This window comes from Euprymna scolopes, chromosome 15, assembly GCF_053919585.1.
Source record: "Euprymna scolopes isolate OS-2025 chromosome 15, ASM5391958v1, whole genome shotgun sequence".
In the NCBI taxonomy this organism is placed as follows: domain Eukaryota; kingdom Metazoa; phylum Mollusca; class Cephalopoda; order Sepiida; family Sepiolidae; genus Euprymna; species Euprymna scolopes.
The window spans coordinates 1,881,570-1,909,098 of NC_136496.1; the positions used below are offsets into that span (position 1 = coordinate 1,881,570).

The 27,529-nt window shown below is 34.4% G+C and overlaps 1 protein-coding gene across 1 annotated transcript in view; it reads left to right on the forward strand.

Annotated features, from left to right (window-relative positions):
• Window positions 1-6,955: 6,955 nt before the first annotated feature.
• The window catches only part of LOC145294258 (mitochondrial inner membrane protease subunit 2-like), a 281,152-nt gene continuing 260,578 nt past the window's right edge, over window positions 6,956-27,529 (forward strand). The window contains exons 1-3 of the mRNA XM_080141358.1: window positions 6,956-6,975; window positions 11,174-11,254; window positions 12,068-12,133. Coding sequence (XP_079997484.1) covers window positions 6,956-6,975; window positions 11,174-11,254; window positions 12,068-12,133 — 167 coding nt within the window. The remainder of the gene's footprint in view (window positions 6,976-11,173; window positions 11,255-12,067; window positions 12,134-27,529) is intronic.

Genomic DNA, 27,529 nt, shown 5'->3' on the forward strand with positions numbered 1-27,529 from the left:
AAATTCTTGATTTAAGGCTGCAGTATTTGCAATTTAATCAACTCTTTAGAAAATGTCAGTCACGACAAAATTCTGCCTTTTTTTTTTTTTAGGGGTGGGGGATGAAAAATACCGAATAAAAAATATATTATATCTATATTTGTAACTTCATATGTACAAGAGTTCCAAAAAGTTACTTTACTTAAATATATATATATTGTCATCCTGAAGATAAATATTTAAAAATGTTTAACGTCATACAACGGTTAGCTTGGCCAGTACCAGATGGGTGACCATTTGGGAAAGCTAGGCACTGTATGTACTGCGCTGAGTCATAAGAAATTTCCAGGTTGGTATCTGGGGGCGCATTAATTCACTGGGAGAGGTATGCACCCCTAGTCTTCGTTAAGACATGCATCTAGGAGAAGGTAACTCTGATGACGTCGGCAGCAGGATGTTGAATGGCGATGGAGGAGGATGAATCTCTAGAGTTACGTTATTCGACTGCAGTTATGCGGATGATCTAAAGACAATGGACAGGTGCAAACAGGCGAGTCAGATGCCACTGCGCTGGGGAAGGTAATGGCAACCCACCCCATGTATTCTGCCAAATTCAAAATCATGTGATGTCTTCAGAGGAATCCTGACCAACAATGGAACGAAGCCTGTGGTGAACATTAATCATGATATTATCTACGGCATGAACATGCCACGATACAAGAAGAAGAAGAAGAAGAAGAAGAAGAAGAAGAAGAAGAAGAAGAAGAAGAAGAAGAAGAAGAAGGTGGTCATACAACTTTATCCTGCAACGCTAATTCTGATATTGATTTTAAATTGTTAACGTCTATGGAACAGTGTGAAAACGTTCTTCCGGTGTCTAACTGACTTTAAAATTTTCTCTTTTATTCTCCAGTTTTTTTTGTTTTTTTTTTTTTGTATTTTTTTGTTCGTCTGTTTTTTCATTTGATAATGATTCGATGAAGATTGAATGTTTGGACACCGGTAGATATGATGGATGTTATATATATATAATTTTAAAACAAATGGATCATAAAAACTCGAAAAAAAAAAGTTATAATCAAGCAAAAGCTATATATTATTTAATATTAATAATACTCATCTCAATAACGAATTCCAATTAAATAATATACCATTCGGTACGGACCCAACCATGGAAGATCAGAACATAAATAAACATGAATTTACAAGACCAAAAAATTCAACCTTGATCGCACTTCGGGGCCCGTGGCGCAGTTGATAAAGATGTTGAATCTCTACGGTTCTAGGTGAGAATTGTCTGAAGATAGCGGTTTCAATACTACCTAAAGCCGGCCAGAGGCTTACTTGGCCAAAACATGGTGAAATGACAACAACTACTGGAGGCAGTAATTGCAGTGGATGCAGGCAGGAGATTCAGAGTTCCTATCTTATCGTGGTTATCACCTGATGAAGGCCAGAGGAATAGCTGGCCGAAACGTTGTGAAACACCTAAAAAAAAAGATAAAGATAATGGTCCGTAATAAATAAAAAATTAATTATTTTTTAACAATGTTTGCTTAAATGAAAAAATACTGCTTAAATACACACATTTTTTTTTAACTATTATTCAGACTAATGTTCTCATCTTAAGTGTTATTCTCATAACGTTTCAGCCGATATCAGTTCCAACCTTCTTCAGGTGTATTTTATCAAACTCGGGAATCTGCACAGAATTTCAAGTGGAACCCTTTATACAATTCACAAGGGTAGATTGTTCTCGTTCCGTCAAGCATAACTGAGTAAAATATTAAGTATTTCACAATTGTGTTTTGAATGTCGTCCATACTGAAAATTGAACCTTCTACCTCTAGAAGAGTGTAATTTACAACTGAATTTCACCAAGTACCTTATCAAAAACACCACAGGTCCTCTATAGATTTTTTTGTGTGGTTGTATCTAATTAAATTTAGTTCTTTTGCCTCAACATTGTAACCTGCAAACTTACATGTCTCCAGCCGAAATGAACACGTTTATTCAAATTCTCTTTACAGACAAAACAACTTTAAACTTTCATATTCTACTAACTTTTTCTCTTATCAAGTTGTTGATGAAAATTGATTATTTCGATAGACTAAGCATTCTTTGGATATTGGTTTTCTCTCTACAAGTACATTTATTGAGTTTTGTTTTGCGTGTGTGTTGCCTCTGCAGGATTGTGTGGTCAAATCTAAATAAATTCTGCCGTGAATTAAGTAAAGGATTCTGTTTGAAATTCTATTTAGATTCCTGAGTTTGACAAGATACACCTGAAGAAGATCGGAGGTTACATCGACTGAAATCATTGTAGTGTTTGTCTTCTATTGCCCAAATGCACTTCTGAAAGCTTTCGCGTGTGTTAAATCGACTTTTCCTGTCGTTTCAAACCTAATTTCCTGTTCATTGACAAAAAAGAAAAAAAGTTGCTTTTAGCGGGCAATTAATTGACGTATTTTCGTCTTATGTCTTTAGAGTAGCCACCACAGCCAGCGCCGCCGCCTCATCCGTTGTGCTCTCATCTGTCTTTCTTACGGTTGTTCTATTTTCCTCTCCCAACGATGAACACGTTCTCATTACAACAATATATATATATATATATATATATATATATATATATATATATATGACTGTTTCAATATATTACCATTTTCCTTACACGCACAATTATTTCGCTCTTAGTCTAGCTATCGCTAGTTGTCGCATCCCTAATATGTTATCTAGCATCTTCTCTTCTCTTCTGATGAGAAGCATTAGGCTTGGAAATACCATGGTATAAAAAGTTTTATTTATCCTACATCCTAATCGATGTATCATCTTTATTGAATGAATAAATAAATAAATCTATATGCATTAATATATATTTTTATATTGTTTTGTTTTTCATATTCTATATAAGCCTGAAATTTGTTGAACTTTGTATTATCCTGATAAGTTTCCTCTTAAAGAATCAATCTTATTTTTTTAACTCCTACATATATATATATATATATATATATATATATATATATATATATATATATATATATAGTTTGTTTATTATACAAACATTATTCGTTACATATGTGCACAAAAGTTTCCGTGGAATCCCAATTCAAGGATAACACTTTATCAGACCAAAAAAAGAATCAATATTGAAACGGGAGTCAAAATTACATTAGTTTTTTTTTTTCACCCTAAACAAGGCACAGTACCACTTTGATTTAGGGGGCTATTATCAGGGACATAAGTTTCAGGGATACTATGTAGGGAGTTGAGCAGTAAGATGTCTGTTCACATTACACTTGAACTTCTGTATCTCAGTACAGTTTGAAAAGCAGGAACCCGGAAGGGAGTTCCAAAGTCTAGCAGTTCTGGGGAAGAAACTATTAGAGCAAAGGCTTTTTTACATCTAGGGATCTCTACTGTGTAGAGGTGGGATTTTGCTGCTTGTCAGGGGTATTTACGTTGAGGGGGTACAAGGGCTTGTAGTTCGTCAGAGCATCCACCAATTAAAATGCTTGTAATACAGGCAGAGGGATTCAACATTTCGTTGATGGGACAGTGGCTGATGCTTAGATGACAGTTCAGGACCTATCAGGTTGACAACTCTCTTTTGAACCTTATCTAAGAGCGAGAGACTAGTAGCAGATACACCAGCCCAAATGTGACAACAATACTTCAACATGGGCGAATAGTGACCTTCTAGAGGTACAGCATGCTTTCCGGCATGAGTAACTTTCTAGAAAGAGCCCACCTTCCTCAGAGCGGCCCTGGCAATGCTCTCAATGTGTCTGTGAACGTTAATCCGAGGAGTTTGGACGAAGTTCTTTCAGGTAATGCATCATTAGCCATCGCGATTGGTGGTTGAGAAGGTTTCTTGTAATTATTAAAGGAAACGAGCTTAGTCTTGGCAGCATTGAATGTGACCATCAATTTTGGTCGCCATTCCATTACAGATTGAAGATCTGTTTCTAGTCTTCCTGCCATTTCCTTAAATATGTGTTCATTTGTTTCCCCCCTCATGCCGGTTATAGGGAGCGGTGTCATCAGCAAATATACCCGTCTCAGAAACAATTTTATCAGGGAGGTCATTTATGAATATTAGGAATGATAAAGGTCCAAGGATCGACCCACATTTATATCATATTGTTTAGATGTACGACCGTCGCGGACAACCTGGATTCTTCTCTTCTTTATGAAGAATTTAATTATGTTAAGTATTCGTCCAGTGATACTGTATGATCTAATTTTCCTGAGAAGACCATCATGCCAAACCCTATCAAAAGCCTTAGATATATCTAGGGCTACCGCTCTATGCTCCCCTGTTTTGTCCAGTGTATGGTATATACGCTCAGAGATTGCAGTTAGGATATTTGCTGTAGAACGGGCTTTCCTAAATCCACATTGTTGGTCAGAAGTTTAGTAGCTGTAAGGTGATGGACTAGAGTTTGGTTTATTATGGATTCAAATATTTTGGTGAAAAGCAGGAGGAGGCTAATGGGGCGATAATTCAATGGGTTAGTTCTTTTGCCATGATTCTTGCAAACTGGTACCACAGAAGCAGTTTTCCAGCAGTCAGGAAAGCAAGATTTGTTAAGGCATTTGTTGAAAAGTTTGGAGAGGACTCTTTTTAAGATCCTTTTATAAGATATTTGGGTGTGGTTTACGTCCTCGAAAAAAGTGGGGTGTGTACTTTGTGAATATGAGCAGTAGGGGTTTTTGGAAGGAGGTGTGGTGAAGTAAGGGAGTAGAGGTGAGGGAGGAAGAGGGCAGTATGGATTTGTTAAACTGTTGCAGTAGGGAGGTGTTGGTATTCTTTTAACTCAGTGGTTGTTTATTGATTTAAGCTTTCTCTTTGATCTGAAGTAATATAACAGATATGAGGGGAAAACAAATGAACACATATCCAAGGAAATGGCAGAAACACTAGAGGATGACCTCCAATCCGTAGTGGAATGGGGACAAAAATGGTTGGTCACATTCAATGCTGCTAAGACTAAGCTTGTTTCTTTCAATAACTACAAGAAACCTTCTCTACCACCAATAGCAATGGCCAAGAACACATTGCCTGAAAGTACTTCTTTTAAACTCCTCGGCCTAACGTTTACAGGGAATATGAACTGGAATAGATACATTGAGAGCATTGCCAAGGCTGCTGCAAGGAAGGTTGGCTCCCTCTACTGTGCTAGAAAACTACTTACGCCTGCCAGTATCCTATACCTCTATAAGGCAACCATTCGCCCATGTATGGAGTACTGTTGTCACATCTGGGCTGGTGCATCTGCTGCTTGTCTCTCGCTCCTGGACAGGGTTCAAAAAAGAGTCGCCAACCTGATAGGTCCTGAACTGTCATCTAGGCTTCAACCTCTGTCCCATCGACAAGATGTTGCATCCCTCTGCCTGTTCTACAAATACTTTAATGGTGAATGCTCTGACGAACTGCAAACACTTGTACCTCCCCGACGTAACTACCCCCGACAAACCCAACAAGCTACTAAGTCTCATCCCTTTACAGTAGAGATCCCTAGGTGCAAGAAAGCCTTTTACTCCAATAGTTTCTTCCCCAGAACTGCGGGTCTTTGGAACTCCCTTCCGGGATTCTGCTTTCCCAACTGCAATGATATGCAGAAGTTCAAGTGTAATGTTAACAAACATCTTTCTACTCTTCTCCCTTCATAATGACCCCGCTAATTAATTCCCTAATAGTAGCCCCCTGCTTCAAAGTGGCACTGTGCCTTGTTTGGGGTGAAAATTGAATTTAAAAAATTTAAAAAAAAAAAAAATATATTATACTCTTGCTATGTCTTTTTATACTTTTTATGGTTATTTTTCCTGTTCTTTATTATTTTATTCCTTGCTTTTTTATCTGTTCATTTGTTTCTAGTTTTCAAATTCTTTGTTTATTTATTTGATTGCTTATTTATAAGATATATGTCCATATGGTCAAATTAACAGTTAAGTGAATAGATATATGGGCTTATTTCCATGATGTAAATAAATAAAGGTGTTATACCAGTAGTTATATTTTCTCCTCTACTGTGGTGTCTCACTTCTACCCTCTTACTTCACCACCCCTCTTTCCAAAAAACCCTACTGCTCACATTCACAAAGTACATATTCTACTTTTTTCCAGGATGTAAACCACACCCAAATATCTTATAAAACCAATGTAATTTTGACTCCAGTTTCAATATCAATTCTTTTTTTGATGAAGTTATCCTTGAATTGGGAGACCACTGAAACATGCATGCACATATGTAACTAATGATGTTTGTATAATAAACAAACTATATACCAGCTCTGTCCTGCATTAACTCTTTAATTTGGATTTACATTTAGGGACCCAATCGGTACAATCATTATATATATATATATATATATATATAATGTCATCCACATACAGTACTCTTTTGCTGTTTCACAGCTCATCAGTGCGGCTAGACAGGCAACTGCCTCAAGCCAGGATTGAAACCCGACCGCCCGAATGACAGCCAAGGATTCGCACCATTACGCTATACGGCTGCTGCTGTAGGGTAATGAATTAACGACGTTTTGACATCGTACAAATGCCTCCGCTCGATATGTTTACACAAAGAGCGTCGCTTAATATGCTAATGGCAGTTTGTATATCACTCCCCAATATGCTCAACCAAAAAAAAATAAAAAAAACAGCAAGAATTAATACGAAAGTTTTTTTGCCAGATCAAACTTTTTAAATATTTCTTATCTTTTTGTTTTCTGCTGACATTCACTAAATATTTTAGAGACTCCGACCGAGAGATCTTTTTAAGATTCTAACCATTTCTTTAAGTGCAATTGTTTGCACCACTCTTGCACTTGATTCGCCGATCATATTTCTTTTCATGTCATGCTTAAGTCGTTGGTATTTCGTTATCTTCTCCCACTCAGCTCTGATTAAGCATCATTAGCAATACTGACTTCAACTCGGGTTGCTACTTCATTCCTATTGCCCCATACCACTATGTCAGGTTCAACCACTATGTGAGTCAATGCATTGCATATTTCAAAGCTCTTCGAAACTAACTAGCCCTAACTAGTGATGAGAGAGGTGGTGCCCCTTCTTCTCATTTACGGAGAGACAAAAATATACGTTTTACCCTATATCGCCCGGGCAAAAAGGAGGTCGAGAAAAGGAAGGGAATCGTGGGATTGCATTCTAGTTGCTTATTTCGGTGTATCCCTACATTTACAACCAAATCACCACAACTAGATGCTGGGGGTGGGGGGGGGACAACCACCACAACTAGGACACTTTTGAGTCAGCCTTCATCAAATCTCCTCCAGAAATTCTTTTAAAGTCTAAACAAAAACAAAACTAAGCATGGCAAATTGGTTTCGGATTGAGAATATGTGGGGTTACACATCGTACGAGTGACAACATTGAGAGTGACCGATGGTTGTTTATAAAATGGATCATTGACCAGTGCTTTCGAAAGGTTAAATAAAGTTAGTGGACAAGAAGACTGTGTAAATGTTTCCCGTTGAGAGGTATGCGTGCCTCTTTCTCTCCCTCTCTTTTTCTTTTATCTCATTCTCATTTTTCATCACGAGGGAAGATTTATAATGCAGTTGAAGATGGGAAGCCATACAAGGTGGTCGCCAAAAGTTGCACTCTCCAATTTGTCGAGACTAGACAGTTGCATGTCAGCTTAACTCTCAAGGTTTTAAAATGCTTCTTTAAATGTTAACATAAAAAATACTTCTATAAAAAAACATACATTGTTCGCTTATTTCCAGCACTAAAAATCTAAATCGAGATAATTCTCTGGAGAGAATTTATTATGCAGTGAAAACCTTACTACTAATGATAATGAAAACTGAAAGAGAAGACTCATCAAGCAGATGTAAACGATATCATATCAACCCATTTATCTAAAAGAGATGTGCCTATCATCTATGTCTTTGCATTTAGACGCCAGAAAGCTTATTTGCAATGCAATTTACAATGAAGAGACACAAAGATATCACGATATTCTCTCCCAGAAAACTTTGATTAAAACCATGATTGGGAAACCAACATTGATTTGACGATCCCAGTGACACCATGCCACGACGAAAAAAATGAAAACGAAAAAACACAAAGTGATTGTATGCTTGATGATGTGATATATCTTACAAAAAGAATATATTCGTTTGAAGTAACTGAGTGGTCTTGGCTACCATTTTTAAATAATAATCTAGTAAGTCACTTTACTGAACAGAGATTCGAAGTCGGAGTTGGTACAGCCTTAAATATACAACTTTTGATGTACCTTTTGACATTTCCTCCAAGCATCTCTACCAGTCAGTATTTATGACTTAACCAACCAATCATATTTTTGTAAAGAGGAACCCGCATGTACTCGTATTCATTACTTCATGATGACGTCATATCGTTAGGACTAAGTTGATTTTAAACGAATATTTATTTCAGAAAAAAATCTGCATTGTATTGTTTCTTGAACTTACAAACAGTCACCAACTGATTTTATATTTTCTCTCGGCCCTGAATGAATAATTTTGCCTAGAAAAAAGTGGAATAACATATTGAAATTTATGTAAAGGTGTAACGAATCGACACAAACTGAAACACATTAAGATATACTAGCACGGACGCTCAGCATAGTCCGGCCATAAAATATGCTTAAATATGATATTTTAATTTATGCCATTTACAAAAAAATATATATATCCGTATGACTTTGGGGCATTAGCTTAAATCGAAACCAAACCCTAAACTTATAACAATATATATATATATATATATATATATATATTTATAAAAATTTTCATTATTTCTATTAAGTTCCCTAACCCAATCACCTAATGCAGTTGTATTCAGTTGTATTCCTGTTTTTGTTTTTATTTTTATTGCTGATTCTTGTACCCCCCCACTATCGTTTACGCCATCCCTATTAGTTTCTGTCCCAGGTTCCTTTTTAAAGTATACTATGTGGTTTCTATATCTATCCTTAAACACGGTTCCCGTTGCCCCCAGATATATCTTCTTAGTATTGTCGGTTTTTATCTCGCTATATATATATATATATATATATATATATATATATATATATATATACAGTGATGATCATATTTATTGGCACGGTAAAATAAAAGTTAAATTTTGTCTAATAAATTCTAAAAAAGGGATTAAATTAAAGAAAATAACAAAGTATATTATGTATTTTTAACTGGCCTTTCCGATGCAGCAATCGGATTTTAGAAAAAATAAATAACAAAGGAACAACAAACATAATTGCAAAAAACCCTTGTTCAAAATTATTGGCACGGCTTTGTTTTTCTTTTAGTATCAGTATAATATCAATCAATTTCCGGTTTACGTGCTTTCTGAACTTTTTTATAGCCATATTATGCTTGTTTAACGCTAATTCAGTGAATAATTTTTTTCAGATAATTTTTAGATAGCGATTTATTTAAACTATTATAAGTGACTAAATTATAATTTTCAATCGCCATGGTTAAAACTAAGGAACACAGCGAAGACGTCAGGAAGCTTGTTGTAGCATGCCATACCAATGGGGAGGGCTATGATAAGATTTCAAAGAAGCTAAACCTTCCCAAATCCACTGTTAGAGCCATAATAAACAAGTTCAAATCGCAAGGCCACGTTATGAGTTTAGAGGGTAGAGGGAGAAAAAGGATTCTTTCCCCAAGAGATGAACGGAAAATTGTTCGACAAGTAAAACAAAACCCAAGGATCTCTGTTGGGGAGATTGTTGATGAACAGAGCACCTCTGGAGTGAATGTATCTCGACATACAGTTGGTAGAGTTTTGAAGAGAGCTGATTTAAAAGCATGTCGTCCGAGAAAGACTCCCTTATTGAAGCCTATGCACCTGAAAGCAAGGCTAGCCTTTGCAAAACGTCATATTGATAAAGATGTTGCATTCTGGAAACGTGTTCTATGGACTGACGAAACGAAAATAGAGTTATTTGGCCATAATAAAGTGTCTTATATTTACAGAAAATCTGGCGAAGCTTTCCTGCCTAAGAACACCATACCCACAGTGAAGCACGGTGGAGGCAGTTTGATGTTTTGGGGATCCTTTGCTGCCTCTGGACCAGGGCGACTTGTTAAGGTCACAGGTAGCATAAAAAAGGAAGATTATGTTAAAATATTGGATGAAAACCTGAAAGACTCTGCTAAAGAGCTCTCACTTGGTCGTCGTTGGTGGTTCATGCAAGATAATGACCCAAAGCATTCGGCTAAACTGACTAAGAAATGGCTTGAGGACAATCATATTAATGTTTTGGAGTGGCCATCACAAAGCCCAGACCTTAATCCAATTGAAAATTTATGGAGAACATTAAAATTGAGGGTAATGCAAAGGAAGCCTAAGAATCTTATTCAATTGGAGGATTATTGTCAGGAAGAGTGGGCTAAAATTACTACTGAAGAGTGCAACAACTTGGTTGTAAACTATGAAAAGCGACTGAGGAAGGTAATCAAGGCCAAAGGCTATACAATTGATTATTAAATAAATCGTGCCAATAATTTTGAACAAGGGTTTTTTGCAATTATGTTTGTTGTTCCTTTGTTATTTATTTTTTCTAAAATCCGATTGCTGCATCGGAAAGGCCAGTTAAAAATACATAATATACTTTGTTATTTTCTTTAATTTAATCCCTTTTTTAGAATTTATTAGACAAAATTTAACTTTTATTTTACCGTGCCAATAAATATGATCATCACTGTATATATATATATATATATATATATATATATATAAATGTGTTGAGCAAAAAAAAAAGAAAAGAAAAACGTGGTAGTAGGCAGACAGGTTCGAACCTGTGATATGAAGACAGAAAAGAAAGTGAAAGAAAACCTCTATTATGCGACCGGAAGTTCGAAACATTGAAATTAGTAAAGTCATTCCAACCGATACGATGACTGGCAAAAATGGCGACGCAAAAAAACTGACCTTGTAGAAAAGTTGAGGGTGAAAGAATTAATATTTTTAGCTAATTTTTCAATATTTGTCGTCCGAAGGGCGAGCTTCTAAACGATACCTATCTTGTGAAAATCCGTCGCCCCTGTCAAAAGTTTTAGGTAGACATACATACATACATTCATTTAAACAGACAGCTGAGATTTATATAATAGATTAGAAAGCGTGTATTCTGTTCTACAAGATAATAGTCATTGTTTTTTGCTCATATAATTTTTTCTTGTTTTTCAGAACCGTGAAATTGGATTGTCACGTAGATAAAAATTACATTTTCAGCACCTTCTTCTTTTCGTCATTAATCGAGGTCAAAAAGTGAGTGAAGTGACAAACGATATTTGTGCCGGGTATGGAGAAAACACTATAGCTGAAAGAACTGTTTGAGATTGGGTTACCAGATTCAAACATGGTAATTTTGATCTCAATGAAGCTCCTCATTCTGGAAGATCAATCAAGATAGACGAAGAGCAGCTGAGGGTTCTTTTGAAGGAAAATGGCCATCAGACATGTAGAGAATTGGGTGAAAAGATGAAGTGTGATTTTGCGACAAATCACGTTACCTTCAGTCGATGGAATAGATACAAAAACTTGGAGCTTGGGTCCCACATAAACTTACTTTTGCTTTGATTTTCTTGAAAGATACGGCAGGAACTTATGCAACAACCTAATATATAAACTTGAGTTCCTTCAGCTATAACCGAAACCAAAACTTATGATGAATTCTTGGTAAAATTATTTATTACAAGAAATGGAAGCTCATAACAATTGAACGACAGTCACTCGGAAGAAAAAGATGTAAGCATTACACACAAAATAACACACATGCTATCGTAATAATAGATAACGGTGGAATAAGCTATGCAGATTCAACTTTTATTAATACAATTTGCTTGTACCTTTTTACTTATATTGTGTTCTTACTTGCATCAGTATATTCTGATGAAAGTTCTGTATCATATGATATTTCGGAAAATTTTCCTTCTTCAGATATGTATTCGACTTTAGTTGAAATCTATATATAAGAGGCTGTTGCAAAGGTGAACATTTTCACAGTAATTGAATTGGACTTGAAATAAATTTTTATTGTTCTTTAGACTTAATAAGATTAAAATTTCTTTTCAATTGCAGATCACCGAGAGATCCCCGTACAAAACTCGTTAAGAGAATTGTGGCATTAGAAGGTGAAAAATTAAGGTAAGTAACTCTTCTGATATATTTATAACAGTATCCGTACACTTGATAGGGCTTTGACGTTCATTAAGAACTATGCAATGTGAAATGTTCCTGTTTGCTATGCAGGAAAATGATTTCAAATTAAATCGTTAGTGTTTATTTCTTTCTAGTCAGAGAGAATTTTTAGGACTTTTTCTTTGAGAATTTTAATCTGATCTCAGTAATACTACATTATGGCAAATTTACGTTTGTACGTATGTTATCACCCTCTACCCTCTTTAAAAAAAAAAAAAAAAAAAAAAAAGATCGCCAAACCACCGAAAATGCAGTGCAAAAAAAAAAAAAGTAATTTCTAAAATTTCATCTGATCCCACTGCTGTTGAGCAACATTCGTTCATTTCGTATGAATCAGATGATTATTGTTGGCATTAATTTCTTTGATATCTTTCTAGTTAGAATTCTTTCTAAAGAAAGACTTATGAGAGAGACCATGTGAAGATTGCTAACATCTTAGATGAAAGTGTTTCTTTGGAATGACCTGGATTCGAACTTGGCACACCATGGTCATAAGTCTGTGTCGCTATTGTATCAAACATGAAACTCAAACTAAAATACATTTTCTTACCCTTCAGGTCACGATCAAAGTATAGTTTCTGGTTTGGATTTATCTTAAGTAGGACAGCCCCGGAAGTGAATGTGGTATTATGGTGACTCATATATTTCTAGTTAAGAGTAGGATAGATAATTTTAAGTATTTGAGAGCAAGGATAACCAACGACACTCATTATGCTAATACTTTTGATTGGCCTTGTGCCTAATTTGTTCAAATTGTAATTTTTTAAAATATTTTTTGTAAACAAATTTTTCAAAGTGTAGTATCTGTTCTGTTCAAAGATTGTACACAAATATAGTGGAGTTGACGTTGACGTCGGATGTTTATAAAAAAGAAATATGTCACAAACTCGTACAGAGTATTTAGATAAACATGTTTTAATCTGAATAAATATGGTACAATGATGCGTTTGCATCTGATGTCCATAAAATGGAAATATTTTTAAGCATGGCAGCAATGATGTTCGTCCATCGCTTGCGAATATGACCGTGATCATGCAATTGTTCTGTGGGTTCAAAAATGGCTTGTTACACTAATTTGATCCCTGAAATATTTCCCGCATGTTGGACACCTGTGGCATAATTCTGCATCAAAGGTGTTGATTGCTCTGTCTTTTCTAATGTCACGTTTTCTCCTGCGTTTTTCATTGCGTGCGGATTCAGCAATTGTAGCCCCTTTGTGAGTTACGGCACGACAGGAATATCTATCTTAGGTTAGTTTTTCCCATGAGTTAGAATACAAACTGTTTGAATGAGACTTTTAGATTGTCCTTGAACTGTTTCCGTTGTCCTCCTGTAGGTCTTTTTCCTTTGGACAGTTCACCGTAAAGGAACTGTTTTGGGAGCCTTGAATCAGGCTTATTCAATATAATCTGCATATATGACCTGCATGACAGCAATATACAGCAAATGAAATATAAGTCTCACTCATATATTTTAATCACACAAAATACATGTTAAAATATTCCTCAGTTTTGTGATTGAGTAACGTTTCTAAAAAATCCATTTTAATTGTTTTAATTAGCAGCAATTTACAACTGACTCAGCAAATCACCGATCTTTTACTAAATTTCTGATTATTAATCTTGCCCTCTCTCACTATATGTTGTTTGAACCCCTTCCTCGCTTATTTTTTATCTTATCTATCACTCTCGTTTCTGCACTTCTCTCTCTTTCTCTCTCTATTTAAAATCAAAAGTAAAAAAACTAACTATAAAACAATGTTGGAATAGGACATTATAAACAATAAGGGAATATCACCACAAATACTGATACTAATTAGTTCATAGCTGGAGAGAGAGAAAGAGAGAGATAATAGAAAGAATCTATTTGCACACAAGATTGTAAAGTGGAGATTGAAAAGCCAATGCCCAAGAGGTTGAGCTCTCCAGCCTACAAAAAGATCCCAATGACTCACCCCCTCCCCCATTCTTATTGTATATTGTATCTATCACCCTTGCTTCTGTACCTTTCACTCTCTCTCTCTCTATGTATTAACAGTCAAAGGCGGGCAGGTGATGGTGAACATTTTTTTTTTTTTTTTTTTTTTTACAAATCAGTCACCATTTATCAAAGCCTGGAAGCCACTCAAGGATAAAGGTTAATGAGTGTATGGAAGTCAATGGGAAAATATAGTAATCGTTAGTAGTGGAAATTTAGTAAATTGGATTACTTAAGTGGACAGTTCATCAAGAATTTGTTTACATTCGACTTGAAGACTAGCAAATTGTAATCAGCTGGAAAGCAGGCAAACAGAACAGAATTTCACAGGTGTGCAGTTCTAACAAAGAATCTTTGTTCATGGAATTTACGTTTAGGTTTAGGTACAGATAAAGATTGGGGGAAATTATTGATAGTGATTTCAGCTGGACGAGTGTTTTTCATGAAAGTCAGGCCAGGGTAGACCATAGATTGGAGCTCAGACGAGCACTTGCCATGAAAATAACAAAGCAGAGACAGGCTTGCAATGTCTCTTCTGTGGGAAAGAGGTTGCAGGGAAGAGAAAAGAGTATTCCCCACTAGGCTACGAAGTCTATTTTGAACTCTGTTAAGACAGTATAAGCTGCTCCTAGTAGCTCCTGTCCAGATGTGGCAACAGTACTCCATCGTTGGACGCACTTGCCTCTTATACATGTAGAGAATTGCATCAGCAGTGAGATATCTGCTGGAACGGTAGAATGATCCAACCATTTTTCCACCATTGATCTCGTGGTTATTGACACAAACTGACAACCTGGGTGTCCCAAGTTCTAATCCAGTTAATCCCACAAAAATCACTTTCACTTAAGATGTTGGCAATCTTTATGTGGTCCCTTTCATAATCCCCAATGTCTCTCTAGAAAGAATTGTGACTAGAACTATGTCGGGGAAACCAATGCCAACAATATAATCTTCAGATTCAGATGATGTGATCGATGATAAACAGTCAAAGGCAATAAAACTGATGAAACAAAATTGGAAAACGTCTCATTATGGAAATAGAGTAAAAGATTTTTTTCCATATTAATTATTTTTGGATGATGAACTTGCAATTTGCTTTCTCCCTTCTAATTATCAAACTCAGATGTTAAGAAAGCTATTTACAAAGTGTTTCAATCACCTTGTCATAGCCTATTTCATCTCAGTTTTCACACTAAGGTTTTCTATGAGCTTAAAGAATAACCAAAAGTCACAGGGAGCAAGGTCTGAACTACAGGGAGGGTGAGGAACTGTCTTGATGCCCATGCCAACGTCTTTCTTTCTGATCTTCTCTGCGCATCCTAGGAACAAACTTTGCGTAAATTTTCCACATCTTCAGTTCCTTGCAAATAATTGTGTGTACAGTTCCCACACTGACATCAAACTATGCACTTATTGTCTCTATAGACACACGACGGTCCTTATCCATGAAATTCTTTATTTGTCCAATCAACTCTGGTGTTCTGACTTCTTTACTCCTCCCTCACCTCTCATCATCTTTCACAGATTTCCTGCTTTCCTTGAATCTCTTATGCCACTTAAAAACTGATGTTTGATTCATGCAAGATGGTCTAAAAGCAGTTTGAAGCATTCTATATGTTGCTGTGGCATTTTCCAAGTTTAAAACAAACCTTTTATTGCATATTGTTCTTCTAAATTATCCTCACGTCCAGATTGCATTTTTGAAATTCACCAGGTGTAACAATCAGGCTTTAGTAAGGTGTATTCCAATTCCTGCTGTAGCTGGTCATTTGAACTTGAAATCATAAAACTTGGTTAGTCATCTCATAAGATGTATATCAATAACATACTGAATTCTCCAGAGACTATGACAATTTTAAATGCCTGTACAAAAAAAAAGTCTGGAACCTTATTGAAGACATCTTATAAATTGTTTCAAAGTTTTGTTACCTTGGAGCACAGGCAGGAGGTGGTGCTAGTGTGATTGCAATAGGTGGGAATCGATGGAGTAAGTTCAGTAGACTTCTGCCATTACTGCTAGACAAGAGTGCTTAGATTAGAAGATGTAAGACAGTTGAGGCAGCAAGGTCAGTTGGTAGGGAAGACCAAGGAAGACAAGCAAGGAAGAATGAAATTGAGAGAAGGAGGGATAAATAAAGTCCTGACCACAAGTAGATTGGTTTGGAGGGTTAAATTCTAAAAGCCATCTACCATATGCCAGCATATGAAACAGACGTTAAAGCGAATATAATGATGATGATGATGCCGCCGCCATTGTTGCTGCTGCTGTTGTTATTGTTATTAAAAAATCATTCATTTATTTTGTATGAAGCAGATGATTATTGTTGGCTTTCGTTTCTCTGGCATCTTTCTAGTTAGAATTCTAGGAGGTGACAGTGATCTAATGGTTAACAACACTGACGACCTGGATGTTCCAAGTTCAAATCCAGTTTGTTCCACAAAAATCACTTTCACTTAGGATGTTGGCAACCTTCACGTGGTTCTTCTCGTTATCCCTGGTGTCTTTCTAGAAAAAAATTCTGACAAGAAAAATATCGGCGAAACCAATGCTAACAATAGAATATCAGACTCATATGAGGAGTAAGAATTATTTCTAGAAAGGCATCACATACTTATGGCAAGGACCACATGAAGGTTGTCAACATCCCTAAGTGAAAGCGTTTTTTGTGGAATAAACTGGATTTGAACTGGGTATACCCAGATTGCCAGTCCGTGTCATTAACCACTTACCGACCATCACCTCCCTGTTGCACCTCCCTTTGAAGCACAAAGAAATCAGTCCATCATCAGACGCGGCTCTTTAATTCTGCTGAAACTTTCAGGATGTAAAAATCCGATTCTTTAAAAAATAATTTTGCCGACTTATTCCCACCAGCTTAAAATGTGGCCAATTTTGTTGAGTGCATGTTTCTTCATTTCGTCTGAAGAGATTCTTTCGTCTGGGAATTCTGTTTGTTTTCCTAATCGTCGAGAATTGGTTCCGGGGGGGGGGGTGCATTCACAGAATGAAAGAAATAATGGGCATCGGAGGCTGACGTTTCGGATTATCCTGTTTGCGATTAGTAATCAGATTCGATTCTGTGCCATTTAACAGCTTAAACAAAACACCAATCTTTCTTTTTTTCTATTTCCCTCTCTCGTTCTCCCTCCCCGTCTCTCTCTCTCTTCCTCTCTCTTTCTACCTCTTTTTTCTTTCTCTCTCTCTCTTTTTCTCTTTCCCAATCTCTCTCTTTCGTCCTCTCTCATCCTCTCTTTCCCTCTGATCTGTTATCATTCTTTCTCCCTTCCTCTGATCTCCTCTCTTATTTTCTTTCTCTTTCCCTCTCTTTCTCCTTGTCCATCTCTCTCTCTTTCTCTTTCTTTCTGTATCTACCTAGAATTCAATCTCATCTTTTTTCTTTTCTCTTATTCTCTTTCATTCCTTTTTCTGCCTCATCCCCTCTCTTTATTTCTCTCTTTCAATAGTCCCCTCTGACCCGCCCTCCCTCTCATTGCCTCTTATTCTGTCTTTCTAATTCTCTTTCTCTGTTCTCCTCTCTCTACACCACTCCCCTCTGTCTTCCTCATCCATCTCCCTCTTTTCCTTCTTCCTATTCCTCCATACCCCCTATCTCCTGTCTATTTGCAGCAAAGAGAACAACACGTGTCCAGATTTGTCAACCAATCAGTTGACCCATGTAAAATCACCCCCCCCCCACGCAACCAAAACACTAAAATGACATTCTGCTAATTATATTTTACAGGTTTGAAAACCAACACCTCAACTCACTTGCTAAAATAACATTTCTGTCCAACACAAATTGCATATCTTGCCGCAGTGTACACTAGTTCATAAAATGCTCTTCGTAGGATCTTATTGATCTTAGTATCATTTAAAAAAGATTTCTTCTTCTACTTCTTCTTATCATCATCATCATCATCTATATATATATATATATATATATATATATATATATAGAGAGAGAGAGAGAGAGAGAGATAGATATATATATAGATATATGTATATATTTCTATGGAAATTGGTATATTTAGGCATCATTTTTTTCATTCAAGCAAATATTAAATGCAATGGAGACACTTTGCTTTATAATTCTTTTTTTTTAATTTTTTGATTTTCCATCTAATCTTTTTTTGTATCGAAATCAAAACTATTAATAAAAATTCCATAATTGTTGCTATCACGAGCGCTTTCGATTCGTCCATGAATAATTTTTATGTTGTCAAAGAGGGCCTTTCTAAGATTGGAGGGGGACAGTTATATTCTTTTATCAAAATTATACAGCATAAAAATAATAAAAAATTCTTAGAACCCTTCAACCCACTTATAAATGATATCGCATTCGAGAAATGCAATAACGTTCTAAAATGTCTTGCGTAGTTCGTATTGGACGGACTTTGTTAACGGTGTCCACGAACTTGCTGATTTTAATACTCAAATTTTTAATCGACCTATACTTTTGATCGACTTTTCATCGACTTTATATATTTTAACTCATCGTCTCCTAATGCCGTTTACTGTATATTTTAGTTTTTCCTTTTAATTCTCATTTTCGCTCCTTCGCACTTTTATTTCAACACCTGATGATGATTCGTGGATGAACCGAAAGCGCTCGTGACAGCAACAATTATGGAACTTTTATTAATATTTTTGATTTTGATACAAAAAAAGATAATACGGAAAATCGAAAACTTAAAAAAAAAAAAGAATCATAAAACAAAGTGTCTCCGTTGCATTTAATAATATTTGCTTAAATTTCTGTGGAAATATATCTTATTTCCTTATAATATATACCAATCCTTATTTAAGAAGCTCAATGTGATTACAGAGCAATATAGTTTATTTATTTCCTTTTGACGGATTGATTGTTTTTCTTCTTATGAGTTAAGAGCAAAAAAGATTCACTGATTGATATAATAATTAAGTGAATGATTTTGTGCTACGAAACCGATACTGTCAAGAATTGTATATGTCAACTGAATTAAAGGAATAAATTATAAGATGGTCAACATCATGAATTTTGGAATATAGACTTTTGTCATTCATTAACTACATATATTTATATATATAGTCACCCATATACATCAATGTTTCGCTGTATCACAGCTCATCAGTGCAGCTAGACTAGCAACTACCTCAAGCTAGGATTGAAACTCGACTGCCTAGGCGACAGCACTTCTCACCATTATGCTATATGACTGCTGCTGAGATGAGTATGTGAAATTACAACGTTTTAAACATTGCCCAAATGCCTAAGCTCTATTTGTTTACGCAAAAAGTATTGCTTTGTTCGCTATTGACAGTTTATTTCACACACACCCCTTCCCCAATATGCTCAACTAAAAATAGGGAGCATTTATAGTCATCCACATACTTTAAATATATAGTATATTTCTATTCAGCACAAAAGACATGTTCCTGCTGCAGGGATGTCATATCTTGCCACGGTTTACACTAGCTCATAAAATGCTCTTCGTAGGTTCTTGTCGATCATAATATCATTCAAGAAAAGATTTCTTCTTTTTATACTTCTCCTTCTGATTATTATTATTATTATTATTATTATTATTATTACTACTACTTGTTATTATTATTAATAATAATTTATTACTCATTATTATTATTATTAATTTATTATTATTATTAATTTATTATTATTAATGTATTACTATTATTATTAATTTATTACTCATTATTATTATTATTATTATTATTATCATTATTATTATTAATAATTTATTACTCATTATTATTATCATTATCATTATTATTATCATTATCATTATTATTATTATTATCATTATTATTATTATTATTCATTATTATTATCATAATTATTATTATTAATTATTATTATTATTATTATTATTCATTATTATTATAATTATTATTATCATTATTTATTATTATCATTATTTATTATTATTCATTATTTATTATTATTATTCATTATTTATTATTATTATTATTATTATTATTATTATTATTATTATTCATTATTTATTATTATTATAATTATTATCATTATTTATTATTATTCATTATTTATTATTCATTATTATTATTCATTATTATTATCATAATTATTATTATTAATTATTATTATTATTATTTATTATTATTATTATTATTATTATTATTCATTATTTATTATTATTATAATTATTATTATCATTATTTATTATTATTATTATTTATTATTATTATTCATTATTATTATCATAATTATTATTATTAATTATTATTATTATTATTATTATTAATTATTATTATTATTATTATTCATTATTTATTATTATTATTTATTATTATTATTCATTATTATTATCATAATTATTATTATTAATTATTATTATTATTATTAATTATTATTATTATTATTATTCATTATTTATTATTATTATTATTATTATTATTTATTTATTATTATTATTATTTATTATTATTATTTATTATTATTATTCATTATTTATTATTATTATTCATTATTTATTATTATTATAATTATTATTATCATTATTTATTATTATTATTATTTATTATTATTATTCATTATTATTATCATAATTATTATTATTAATTATTATTATTATTATTATTAATTATTATTATTTATTATTATTATTCATTATTTATTATTATTATTTATTATTTATTATTATTATTATTATTATTCATTATTTATTATTATTATTCATTATTATTCATTATTTATTATTATTCATTATTTATTATTTATTATTCATTATTATTGTTATCATTATCATTCTCTTTTTTTTCATTCTTCTCACACACACTTTCTTATTTGCATATGTTTTTTTTTTGCTGCTGCTGCTGATACTTTCCCACATGCTCATATGCACTGTGTTACAGACATAGGATGACCTCATCCCCGGTGCATGCGTACACATCATTTTTGATGTCCTTGTACCAAATCTGATACTACTAGATCAGATTGTCTGAAGATACTGGTTCCCTGACCTAAAATGCACCAAATATTGATGTTATTTTTTCCTTCCACTTTGTAAAACTCAATCATGTTTTGTAACTGTAAAAACAAAAGCCACAATTTTCCTCTACAAAACAACCAAACCAAACACCATAAATAAATATTTGAAGATATAAGTATTTGTAGCATAGAACTTTTAGCAAAATATCTGGATTCGGCATTAAATAACCTGAAAAGGGTTGATATGCCGTAAAACACTGCACAAAGAGGATCTTCATAAATTTGCAGTCTTCGATCACTACTACCTCTGCCATATCCTGCACGTTCGCTTCTCTGACCGGACTAACTCGACCATACAACCTATATATAACATCCTTGGCCTAGAGGAAACAAGGAAACTCCACTAAAAAGCAGACTCTGATGGTTTGGTCACATGCTGATCTGGGCAGGGGATGAATTTGTCTGTTAACTGGTGGCACCCAATGCACCTCCTGGTTGGAAGAAGTGCCAAGGTGGTCAACTTAAGACTTGGCTTGTGGCAGTCAAAGCAAATATGGAGATCGTGTCTGGTCCTTGCATTTTTGGTGTCCGTCGCTGGAACCGTAAATGGTTGGATCATTCTGTCGACTCTGCTGCCGACCAACAAAGGTGGATGGCTTTGACACGAGATTCAGTTAACACCATTGGAGTCGGCTCAACCCATTCCGGGTGAACGCCGCTACAGGTACCGGCAGGGCAGGCAAAACCAAACACTTGTTAAAATGCACATCACATATTTACGAATAATCCAAAAAATAGTCTGTTCCGTCTCAGCTTCTTGATTGGAGCCATTTTTATTTTTCTCACATCTAGCATATCCTTTTTGGCAAGAGCTGAATATCTCCCCCATAAAAATAACCTTGTGTTTTTGTCCATGAATGGAAGCAAGTGAATATGAACATATTAGACCTTTTAACCTATTAAAAACAGGCAAAAGTTATAGCCCGTTGGTTTATCATGAGTGCTTTATGCCAAATTGATGGTTGAATATAGTTAAATCTGTGCACATTTTCGCATTAAATACTAATTCCTAATAATCCCTAACTGCACATCGAGTGGATACCATAATACTTAGTTTGCTGCACCTTATAATAACAAAGGGTCCGTACAAAATTTCAGTCAGATCAGCTCCGTAGTTTCCGAGAAAATTCCTAGTGTAAATGTACTATTATGGTGACTAATCCCTATTAATTTTAACTGTAGATCAAACGGATATCATAACACTTAGTTTGTTGCACCTTATCATCACAAAGGTCCATGCACAATGTCAGCCGGATCGGCTTCGTATTTTCTAATAAAAATTGGAATGGACAGACAGAAATATAATAGGGACATATTCTTTGTTGATGAGAACCCATAAAAGAGATTTCTCGCGAGTCTGTGAATGTTACAAGCAAAAAAAAAAAAAAATGTTTCTGTTGTTTCCTTTTTGTCTCAAACATGGCTTTGACTTGAGAAGGGATTCTTCATCTTTGCTGGCAGAAAGCCGACAGTATCACGCCATGTTTATCCTGTTTTTTGTTTGTTTTTTTGTTTGTTTTTCTTTCAACTCTCCTTTTGTCTCGCTCTGTCTGAGGTTTCCACTTGAACAACGTTTGCTTCGAAACTGAATGTTTCCAATTGTTCACTTTTCTTCTTCTCCGGTCGCTGCGGACAGATGATAGTCTGACGGGTGCCAGTTATTGATCCACTCAGCTTATTCTTTCATGACTTGCTTGGAGTAGACGCCTTTATCAGAGACTAGCCTGGATGCCCGGCGTTGTCCGGGTGTTTGTGGGTGTAAAAGAAAAAGAAACGAACTCGAAGGCAGAAAAGAAAGTGACAGAAAACGTGACATTTTACTGCTACGCTAGGGAGACATAGGAAGTGAAAAGTGTTCAAATTTAGCGATGTTAACGAAAAAGTTGATTTGCAGAAACGAACGCTGGCTGGAGGCTAGTTAAGCTTTCCGTTGTTTCATTTCCCTACGAAATTGGTGAAAACCACTCCCCACAAAGAAGGGAGTGTCCAAATATATAGCAATTCTCATATCAATGAGGAGTTTCGCCCAGATTGATCAAAGCTGATTGTTTTCTGGACGTCCTGGCACGAAAGGCTCCGGAGCTGCCTTCACTTTCGATTTAGTTTCGCTTTTATACGAAAAACTCTAACCCTAACACGCGAGAGGAAGGAATAGCGTGAATTTTATAAAAGTCGATCAAAATAAATCTAGAGACGACGCCCGTTTGCAAATCGTAGATATTATGATCCAGGGAGCATATAAAAAGTTCTAAAGAATAGGACCCTCCCCCCAAGAACCCCGGTGAAAAAAGTCTTTGCTGGATATACAAAAACGCGCGCGGCCGTTTTGTCTTTACAATAACCACCGCCCCACCCACTTGACTTCGTATCTTTATGAAGATTCACTAAAACTAAAAGTCAAAAATTTCTTTTCTTACACGTTTCAACTTCAACTCTTATATTTCAACCTCTCTCCCTCGCAGGGGAGTCGCATTCTCTGTTCTCCCTATTCTCGTGTGACACCTCTTATCCTCAATGTCTTCTTTGTCACACTTTCTGCCCTCGTTTCCATCCTTTTTTTTTTTTCATATTTTTTAAATTTATATTGCAATGGCTTTTTCCCTTAAACTTATATTTCTTTTTCTTAAACTTATTTTGCAAAAAAAATTCTTTAAAACTTATATTGCAAATGTTTTTCCTTAAACTGCAATACAAGTGTAACGTGGCTGTTACCCTTTACTTTAGTAAATTCATAAAAATAAAACTGGAAAGAAATGCATAAAAATCCGGGTCTGCATTTTTTCTTTTTTAACAAAAGCATTTATTATCATTACTCTTCCGTTTCGACACAACTTAAAAACTCTTGTTGCCACATGTCCATCTAACCTGGTTCACATTTCTCTTCCTTCCAACCGTACGCAGGCCACAGCCAGCCCATTCCTGCCTTCACTTTGCACGTCTGTCTCCTTCGGCGTCGACTTCGGCCTCGACCACGTGACGTCCTTTTTTTTCCTTCTTTTTTTTTTCAGACGCAAGCCCAAGCACACTTGCCAATTTGCATATGCGTTCAAACCGTGCTCCTGCTGCTAATACAATTGCTACTCATATTTTCATACGCGCTTATATGCCCTGTACACTCAACAGGTAATAAAACAAAATTATTGAAAAAAAAATTGTTATTCAATATTTTCAAATACTTGTAAAAGCATACAAACATTGTATTGCCTTAAAAATACTTTATGCAGTTTGTTTTTATTGTGATTAACAGTCGTTTTTTTTTATTTTCTTAAACTCATATTGCAAAGACAATATTTTTTCAAAATATTTTCAGTTTACATTGGTTTTGGCATTAGTCAAAAATTATTCGAAAAATTACGTTTTAGTTGAATACAATTTTTTTTTTTTTCAATAAAACAATTGCAATAACCACTTGAAACATTGGTATTTTTGTAAATATGTGCAAGACTTTCAGATAGCTTGAAACTTTTTTTTTTTTATTTGGGAGTCACCACTTATCAAGGCCCGGAGGCCACTCGAGGATAAGGGTTAATGGGTATGCATTAGTCAATGTGATTATCGCGTAGTAATCAGAAGTAGTGGAGATTTTGTAAATTGGATTACTTTGGGGGACGGTTCATCAAGAACTTGTTTACATTAGACTTGAAAAATTTGTTTTAAGTTCAGTCAGTATATCTTTGGGCATGCTGCTGTATCTTGTCTCCCAATAGTTGAAATATTTAAAACAAATTTTCTTATGAAACTTAATAAGAAACATCCGCCTTACGACAAAAATGCTTGTTTTATTTTGGTGTCTTAAATCCTTCCCCCCTATTTTTGCTGATGAGGAGATTATGTTCCAAGAAAAAACCTTTGTCAATAATTATTGTCAGTTTTGATCAAAATGAACATCGTTTCCGAAACGATCGTACACTCAAGTTGATTTTGTTTGGTTTTGCTTTTGAAACTGATTCATAATTTACAATTATTAATTTCTTTTACTCAATATATATATATATATATATATATATATATATATATATATATATATATATATATGAACAAAAAATAATAAGAATAAAAAGATTTCACATGAATGGATAGTCCGGTGAAGGGTAAAAATCCAAAAATGGTAAAATCCAAAACGGTCGAATTTAAAATTTCAATCCAATGGGTAAATTCCAAATGGTCCAAAATCATCCAAAAGGCAGAGTTCCTTGGAAAAAAGCGCAAATGGAATGAATTCCAAATCATTAAAAGAAAAGTACTAGAGATAATATTTAAAACACGTCTGTCAAGGCTGAATGAATCAAAAAAAATTTTTATTATTTTTCTTTTGCCTCCTGTTCCCCTTACCTCACCCTTTTTTTAACCAAATAAGATCTTTGACTTACTTGTAGTTTCATTAAATACTTTTATATGCAAAATCCGATCCTGCATTTTGCTAATTCCTGCCCTCTGATGAGAAGGAGAGTATTTCTTCGAAACTCTGTGGATTAAGGACTATCCACTTATCTTGTGCTTCCTTTTTTTAAATTAAATATGTTTTTAACTCTTTTTCAAGATGTCTTTTAACATATTTTATTAATCATTTATTCATATTATAAGCTCTATTTCCTTTTCGGTTTTATTGAGCTTTTTACATCTGGCTGAGTTTATTTTACTTGTAAATATTAACTCTTTAATATTTATAATATATTTTAAGTGTACCATTTTGATTACCTTAGTAAACTTATTGTAACTTTTATTTTATATATATATATATATATATATATATATATATATATATATATATATATATATATATATATATATATATATATATTGCTGTGGTGTGGAAAATTGTAGTCTTCAACTTTAACATTATTGAGATTTTATAAAAAATAAGCAAACTATAAATAATATTTTGTTTATCATCTATCGCCTACCCATCTCTTATGTCTCTGTGTATGTTTCTTCCTCCTTCTCTCTCTCTCTCTCTCTCTCTCCTCTTCTTCTTCCTTTCTTTTAAACAATCGTCCACCATCTTCGCTAGTCGGTAAAAAATAAAATATAAAGTAAAGAAACATCCCAAACCGAGACGTTACAAAAAAACTAGAATAAAACAAAGAAAAAAACGTATAAATCGGTATAGAAAGCAAAAAATGAAAGGAATAAAACGTTTCATTATGGAAATAGATTTGCTTTGTGTGACGGAATGAGTATATATTTAAAAATAAATACACCTTACTCTTTATTATAGAGTGGAGAACCTATGTAAATATTGATTAGATTAAGATTTTCATAACTCTACCCCCTTCCAACCTAATTCTCCTGCCCTTAGAGCAAGAAAATCTGGGGTCGATCCTAATTTTGGGGTCACCAATATTCTCCATGTGGTTCTACCTTGCATAGATTTGACCTTCCCCAAATATTTTCTACAAACAAGTTTTTTGTGACCCCTCGCCCTGGCGAGGGGAGAAGGAGGGGGCGCTTTATGATGATTAGCCAATCATTTTCTTCTCCCCCCCACACACACTTCTACACCACCCCCACTCAATAGCCATCTGTTTTAAGCATTAATCTTCACACCACCCCAAGAACAGTACTCTTTTTCTTTTTCATTCGCGATTGTCTGTTTGTCCAGTGGCTTCTTCTCCCTTGATTAGAGAAACGGCATCTTTTGGTGCCAGTCTGTCTGGCGATTAATTCGAATTCATGGACAAACAGGTGAGCTTTTTTAATCACGTTGAAGAGGAGAAGAAAAAAAAATGTTCATCTTACCCTTTTGCTTTTGAGTTGATTAGTAAACTCGCTTCCACCAGGTGGTATTCCATAACATTTGAATTGTCAGCAAATCAAATATACTCACAGCGTGAGACAACATCGCTATATCGTTAACCATTTAGGCCCCGTTACCTTCCTGCATATGTAGTCGGGGAAGGTTTGGTTAGAACACTTAAAGAAATGACGGTTACACGTATATAGAAACAATGTTCTTATCTTCACATTATATTTTTTATCCCCCCCCCCGACAAAAAAGAGGGTGGACCTGTAAATTCACTCTTGTCCGTTCGTCCATTCATCTGTCCGCACTTTTCTCAATAACTACGCCTTAGAATTTTTTGAAATTTTGCAGAAACATTAAACATGATATGAGTAAAAAAAAATAGCAGAACGGATTTTCTGGGAAAACTCCAGTTGCCCCCCTAGGGGTGCCTTTTAGGTTAAAATGGCTAAAATTGACACTTTTGTGCTTACTAAAAAAAAATTGATGACTTGAATTTTTATAAAATTTTCTGAAAAGTTGTAACTAACTGATTTCTGTATAATTTTCTTTGTCTATACTTCGTGATAACTCTTGGGTGCACCCTGGGGGCTCTTTTAGGGTTAATAAAAATAC